Here is a 7,500-nt window from a genome sequence, read left to right on the forward strand (position 1 = left end):
GATAACTTGATAACATTTTGAATGGGTATATTTGGGAAAAAATCGTGCATATATCCCTGGCGAACCCAAGGGTTAAGAACCACTGGTAGAGAGGGTAGGGTGTTTAAATCCAAGAAAAAAAACAAAACAGAACAGAATAGGCATGACTCTAGGGTGGGTATAAGATGAGCACAGGAGGACTTGAGTGGGTACATAAAAGCATGAAGGTGGATTGGCCCTGCACGAGAGGGACGGAAAGATGAGAAACGCTCTCCGTATGGATTTCCAAGGGCTGGGAAGCTGCTTGGGCGGGTTATCTTACAGTAGAGGGAGACCGAGAGCACAAGCCCCGAAATGGAAGTGGAGGGAGCTGGAGGTGTGTTGGGGGTGGAGGAGGAGGAGGAAAGGGGGCAGAAGGCGTACAAGTGTAGGAGGGAAAAGAGAGAGAGAAGGAGAGGGAAAGAGGGGGGGGGGGGGGCACACGCACAAGTGTTAACGCCGTGAAGGCCAAAAGCAAGAGTCAAAGATGGACAATAGAGCTTTTGAGCGTAAGGAGGCAACGAACAATGACTGATAATCGTGCCAGGTGAATGAGTGAAGCCTTGGCCGGATGGATGGGCCCTGGGATGGATGGGAAGCAGAGGGGAGGGGAGGGGAAGTGAGGGGAGGGGAGGGGAGGGGAAGTGAGGGGAGGGGAAGTGAGGGGAGGGGAAGGAAAGGGAGGGGGAGGAAAGGGGAGAGAAAGAGGGAGCGAGAGAGAGGAAGAGGGAAGGGGAGAGAAAGAGGGAGCGAGAGAGAGGAAGAGGGAAGGGTAGAGAAGGGAAAATAACGATAGGAAGCGTACGGGAAGGAAGGATAAAGCGGGCGGGAGGGGAGGGGGGCGAGAAGAAGAGATGCAGAGGATGTGAATGAATGTTCCGATGACATGAGTGGGAACAGTCTTAAGTGACAGTAACAGCTCAGCTCCATTTGCAGACGCCAGTCATTGGCTCTAGGATTACAGCCATTGTGACAGCAATCATCGGAGGACGCTTGTTCCTACTTGTTATCAAGCTTGATTCATACACTGAATTTTCTAAGCAAACTCAGCGGCATAAAAGCCTATACTTGCGTATACCTATCCTTTCCATTCTTCGCCTTAACTTACTTCATGAATCGAAAAATGTCCTGTTTATCTAAACGCCAAATATAAGACATGAAAGTGAAGACAAATTTGTAATTATTGACTGAATTCATAGGCAATCAAGGTCTAAACATCTCCAGCTGTTGAAGGAGGTGGAAGAGAGGGAAGAGGTGGAAGAGGACAGGGAAGTGGAGATAATGGAAGAAGAGAAAGAGGAGGAGGAGGGGGTGGAAAAGAGAACATGAAGTGGATATAATGCAGGAAGAAGATGAGGAAGAGGAAGAGGAAGAGGAGAAAGAGAAGGAAAGAGAAGGGAAGAGAAGGGGCCGTCCCGGGGCCACACGGTATTTACACTCAAAGAGGCCACCTGAGAACCACAGAAGAGGCAGTTGAGGTTCTAGAGACGCCCTCTCTCCCTCTCTCCTCTCTCACACACACACTCACGAAAGCTCGCATCAAAATACACCCGTAAGAGCTGAATAAAGCGACGGTTCTCGCCACCAGGAGTAGGAGCACCAAATACAAGGGGAAAGAACTCAGTACTCACGGCTAATGTCGGCGAGCAGTTGGGTGACACGGTGGAGGCGTTGGAGTTGTTGTTGTTATTGTTGGTGGTGGAGGTGGTGGAGATGCCCGAGATGCCCGAGGTGGTGGATTGGGGCGTTGTGGGCGTGGTGGCGGTGGGCGACGACGACGGCGACGTGGAGGGCGTCATGTCCATCACGGGCGTGGGCGGCGTCGGGGGGTTGCCGGAAGGGGGCCCGCCGTTGGCCGCAGTCGTGGGGATGGCGATGGGCGCGGGCGGCGGAGCGGTGTCGGTCATGGTGAGAGGGACGCCCACGGTACGCCCACAGGAGACGGCGAGGGCAGGTTGAAGGAAGAGGAAAACACAAATACGTGAGTCAAGTCACAGGTAAAATCAAGACACTTAGTCTACTCTCTGCCACTTCGCTGCGGCAATCACTTGCCTTAGGCTCAATCTTTACACTGTTATTGTTTCGTGTTATTACTCTCCTGTGTCCTGCAAACAACATACACATTTAGACACGATACATCTGCGTTACCAGGCCCTGTAGCACATGTTGAATCACTTTCCGCTGGTTTCACTTTAGGATAACCCTTTCACAGCACACAAGACCCCGCCCCCACCCTCGCGGTTCTATTATCGCATCATGGCTTCGTTCCTCGACGACTAACAGCATCGTCTTCAACACCCCCCCCCCTCCCCTTCACCCACCCACATCCCACTCCCTCACCCCAGCACCGCACGCCGTCGGATCCCGAGCGCCATCCACATGAATAGCATCAACATTACGCGTCGAGAAACGCAAAAACAGGAAGTGGCTGACGCAGAACGTCCCGCGCGAGTCAATGGCGTGTTGATCGACCCTGCATATCAAGTATTCCCGCTCAGGGCACCAAAGCCGGCTCGGGTAACATCCCTTCTACGGAGAGTCACTGGCCCTGGCGGGGAGGCGGTGGCGGGTGCCCGAGAATGAAGGCTAATTGTTCAAATGCTGCAGTCAAAGAATCCACACGAAAGATCATTAACCGTCATTCAAACACCGTTTCTGGGCGAAGCACAGTAATTTATGAGCTACAATTAAACCTGCATTGAACACTGTCCAGCTCAAGAATGCAACGATCGTGGATGTTACAGAAGCGCTTCTACTGACCGCCCCCCCCCCCATCCCCCATTCAATCTCCAGCAAGCAAGCTGTTCTAAAATTTATCGAAAATCTTGCTCCAAAAGAATGTTACAGCTCTTCGAGGAAATATATATGAACATATTACTTCTCCACGAAATTAGCAAACAAGCAAATCCAATTCTACCTTCTTACTCATTCAGTCTCTCCTCTCCCTCTCTCTCCCTCCCTCTCTCCCTCCCTCTCCCTCCCTCTCTCTCCCTCCCTCTCTCTCTCTCTCTCCCCTTCCTTCCTCTCCTTCTCCCTTTCTCCCCCTCTCTTCCTCCCTCCCCCTCCCTCTCATTAAAACACAAGACTTAGGAGACCGTGCAGTTATGCCAGCACCAGCAACATGACACCGTGCAAGCAGGGAAACGAAAACACGAAGGCTTCCTCCCCTTGCCCTTCTTTTCCCTCCCATCACCCTACCTTCCCCTCCCCTCACCCTTTCTTCCCCTCCCCTCACTCTTTCTTCCCCTCCCCTCACCCTTTCTTCTCCCTCCCCTCACCCTCTCTTCCCCTCTCCCTCACCCTTTCTCCTCCCTCCCCTCACCCTGCGTTCCCACCCCCTATGCCCTCGAACCGTCCCCCGTCTTGCATAATAGTCTTTGGCTCGGCAACCCTACTACCCCTTTCACTTCATCCTTTTCCCTTCCCCCCCTTCTCCACTTTCCAATGTACTCCCTTCGTTACCTCTCCCCCCTCAGATTTCATGCCGGGTGTATCACTCTGCTGCCCATCCTCAGGCACTGGAAAAGCATCAGAGAGAGGGAGGAAAGGAGAGTTAGAGGGAGTAGAGGGATGATAGATGGAGGGAAAAAAGAAAGAGAGAGAGAGAGAGAGAGAGAGAGAGAGAGAGAGAGAGAGAGAGAGAGAGAGAGAGAGAGAGAGAGAGAGAGAGAGAGAGAGAGAGAGAGAGAGAGCGCAAGAGCGCAAGAGCGAAAGAGAGAGGGGGAGGGAGGGAGGGAGGGAGGGGGCGTGCGAGAGAGAGAGAGCGAGAACGAGAGCGAGAGAGAGAGCGAGAACGAGAGCGAGAGAGAGAGCGAGAACGAGAGCGAGAGAGAGAGCGAGAGAGAGAGCGAGAACGAGAGCGAGAGAGAGACAGAGAGCGAGAACGAAAGCGAGAGCGAGAACGAGAGCGAGAGCGAGAACGAGAGCGAGAGCAAGAGCAAGAGCGAGAGAGAGAACGAGAGCGAGAGAGAGAGCGAGAACGAGAGCGAGAACGAGAGCGAGAGAGAGAGCGAGAGAGAAAGAGAGAGCGAGAGCGAGAGAGAGAGGGCCAGCCAAGGAGTCACCACCGAAATGGGCCCCGAGGCAAGTCCAACGAGCCACGCCACTAATTCGCACAAAAATCTGAGACGCTGACATCACACAAAGAAAATCCGGTTCTGAAAGCTGCTGGTATGCTCGTTCCACTTTAGAAATATAACATAAAAATATCATTCCCCTTCAAAAGAAAAAAAAAAAGAGAAAGAAAAAAAAAAGGAAGAAGGAAAGGCACAGGATAAAAATACACAAGCAGTCTCCCACTCGAATCATTTATCGCTTGCTTAAACAACCCTGCAGACGTGGTGCCGATAAGGCGTATCGCTCGCGTTCCCGAACCCGAGAGCGTGACACGAAGGGAAGTGAGAGCGTGCCAGATACACAGAGAAGAACACAAAAAATAAGAAGATGGGTGAATGACAAAAGATAAGAGACGAAGAAGGAAAGAAAAGAGAAGACTAAGAATGCGAGACAGAGAGGGAGAAGGCAAGGAGCGGCGCTGAAAAGCACAGGGTACACAAGCCTGCAAGCAGAGAGCTGCGAGAAGACGCCCAAGGACCGTGTTACATCACGTTACAAAAATGCCGGGCAACCGAGCACGTCCCGGCCGGATTACTGACACCAAATCTCTCGGCGACAGAATGTTCTAGAAGGAGCCACTCGAAGGGCCTCTCCCGGACTATCCATCCCGCAGCGCCTCGAGATTGGAGCTGAGGGCCGTCGCAGAGATCGCGGAGGCAGGCGGCTACTGCGCCTTCAAGCGCGTCACTTCCTCATTCCAAGGGGCTGACCTCCACAAAACAGGAGCGCATATACACACACTAACACGTCGACACAAGGACACAGACAAAAAGACACACTAGCCCACATATACAGACACAAAGACACACAAACACAGATACAGACAAAACACACACAGACACGACGCATCATTCCTATCCAATTGCATTCTTTTTTACGTCTGTTTTCTTGCTGACACACGGCTTTTTATCGACTAATGGCTGAATGCATGACACAAGTCCACGACAAGAAATCCTTTGAGATGTCAAACACACAACACAAAAATCAAATCAACAAAAACAATAATGAAACCCTTTGAGATTACACCCCACTTACCAGCTTCTCCCCCTTTGCATCTCGCATTTTTATTCTTACACACTCATTTCTCTTGCATTCCCTCATTCACTTATTCACTCCCCCTCCCCCCAAAAGACTAGACGTGACTGGTACGCTTTCAGCCAAGACTTCAACTTGTCTCCGTGTTCAATATCTTTAAAAGTTTGTGATGAATTTGCATGGAGTTTAGGCAAAGCCACGACTGTTATCGACTAAGAACATTAATATTACCATCACTACTAACATTACTCACATTAACAATATTACTAGCGTAACAATGATGATGACGGTGGTGGTGGTGGTGATGATGGTGGTGGTGGTGGTGGTGGTGGTGGTGGTGGTGGTGGTGGTGGTGGTGGTGATGGTGGTGGCGATGGTGGTAATGGTGATGGTGATGGCGATGGTGGTGATGATGGCGATGGTGGTGATGATGGTGATGATAGTGATGATAGTGATGATAGTGATGATGGTAATGGTGTGATGATGGAGATAATGATGGTAGTGGTGGTAATGAGGATGCGGAGAAGGATATAAGGAACAAAATGACAGCAATTTAAAAAAAAGTACAAACGAAACGAACAACGACAGTAATAACAACAGGTACAGCTCGTGTCCGATCGCCTGCAGAACCTTCCCCAACGCACGTCAGGCACAAGGATCAACAATACTACCGGCAGCAGTTACGCATCGACACATATCGACACCCCGCCAAAACCCCGATAAAGAAGACGCCCATCCGTCGCGAAGTTTCAACAGCAAGTACGCCCCAACTCCCCCCGCGCAGGTCCCGAAGCCGAGGGCGCACCCACCAGCACCCCGCCGACCTGGGCCCCGAATGCAAAAGCACCAACGGCGGGCGGACACATCCCTATCCAGAATGACCTTCCGCAAGTAATCCGAAGGCACTCGATCCGGTGAGAAATCTAACGGAATGCGTTTGTGTTTTGATTCAAACGCACACGAGTGCAAGTTCGCACATATACATATGTATATGTGTGTGTGTGTGTGTGTGTGTGTGTGTGTGTGTGTGTGTGTGTGTGTGTGTGTGTGTGTGTGTGTGTGTGTGTGTGTGCATATATATGGGTACATATATATCTATATCTATATATGTGTGTGTGTGTGTGTGTGTGTGTGTGTGTGTGTGTGTGTGTGTGTGTGTGTGTGTGTGTGTGTGTGTGTGTGTGTGTGTGTGTGTGTGTGTGTGTGTGTGTGTGCATATATATGGGTACATATATATCTATATCTATATCTATATATGTGTGTGTGTGTGTGTGTGTGTGTGTGTGTGTGTGTGTGTGTGTGTGTGTGTGTGTGTGTGTGTGTGTGTGCATATATATGGGTACATATATATCTATATCTATATCTATATATGTGTGTGTGTGTGTGTGTGTGTGTGTGTGTGTGTGTGTGTGTGTGTGTGTGTGTGTGTGTGTGTGCATATATATGGGTACATATATATCTATATCTATATCTATTTATGTGTGTGTGTGTGTGTGTGTGTGTGTGTGTGTGTGTGTGTGTGTGTGTGTGTGTGTGTGTGTGTGTGTGTGTGTGTGTGTGTATAATATGGATATATGTATATAAAAATATATATGTATATATATATATACGTTATATATATATATATATATATATATATATATTTATATATATACATATATATATTTATATTTATATATATTTATATTTATATATATATACATATATATATTTATATTTATATATATTTATATTTATATACATTTACACATATATTTATATATATAATTACATATATATATATATATATATATATATATATATATATCCCAATGCCGCCGGGAAAAAAAAAAAAAAATGGGGAAAATGCTGTGCCTATTTTCTATATTTTTTGTTAAATGTCTGCCCATAGATGGTTCTGCTAGTGCTTAGCCACAAATGAGTCAATTAGTAGACCTTGTGACCGTACCTGATTTGAAATGATGGGAAAAACGTATTTTTTACTAGTGCTATGAATATCGATGGTGTTATTCTTATTATAAACATTATAATTATCATAATGCTTTTTAAAATTAGTAACAGCAAAATAAGATAACGTAAAATATTTCGTAAATCAAAGAAAATGGTAAACTGACGAGACAGGCAGTACTCATAACTGGCTCATTGGTGACTTTGTACAAGTGTAGCCATCTATGTGTAAAAACAATCAAACAAGTACTCACAGTCGGCAAAGCACGTCCGTACACGTCATACCCATCAGCATTGGGATATATATGTGTGTGTGTGTGTGTGTGTGTGTGTGTGTGTGTGTGTGTGTGTGTGTGTGTGTGTGTGTGTGTGTGTGTGTGTGTA

The 7,500-nt window shown here is 48.1% G+C and overlaps 2 protein-coding genes across 2 annotated transcripts in view; both read right to left on the reverse strand.

The window, feature by feature from the left end:
- LOC125032883 (protein peanut-like) overlaps nt 1–2,058 on the reverse strand; it is a 115,265-nt gene extending 113,207 nt beyond the window's left edge. Inside the window, exon 1 of the mRNA XM_047624270.1 lies at nt 1,650–2,058. Coding sequence (XP_047480226.1) covers nt 1,650–1,925 — 276 coding nt within the window. The 5' untranslated portion in view covers nt 1,926–2,058. The remainder of the gene's footprint in view (nt 1–1,649) is intronic.
- The window catches only part of LOC125033009, an 11,066-nt gene continuing 5,556 nt past the window's right edge, over nt 1,991–7,500 (reverse strand). Inside the window, exon 2 of the mRNA XM_047624458.1 lies at nt 1,991–2,123. Within this exon, the coding sequence (XP_047480414.1) occupies nt 2,093–2,123 (31 nt within the window). The 3' untranslated portion in view covers nt 1,991–2,092. The remainder of the gene's footprint in view (nt 2,124–7,500) is intronic.

The sequence above is a fragment of the Penaeus chinensis genome, chromosome 15 (assembly GCF_019202785.1).
Source record: "Penaeus chinensis breed Huanghai No. 1 chromosome 15, ASM1920278v2, whole genome shotgun sequence".
Taxonomy (NCBI): domain Eukaryota; kingdom Metazoa; phylum Arthropoda; class Malacostraca; order Decapoda; family Penaeidae; genus Penaeus; species Penaeus chinensis.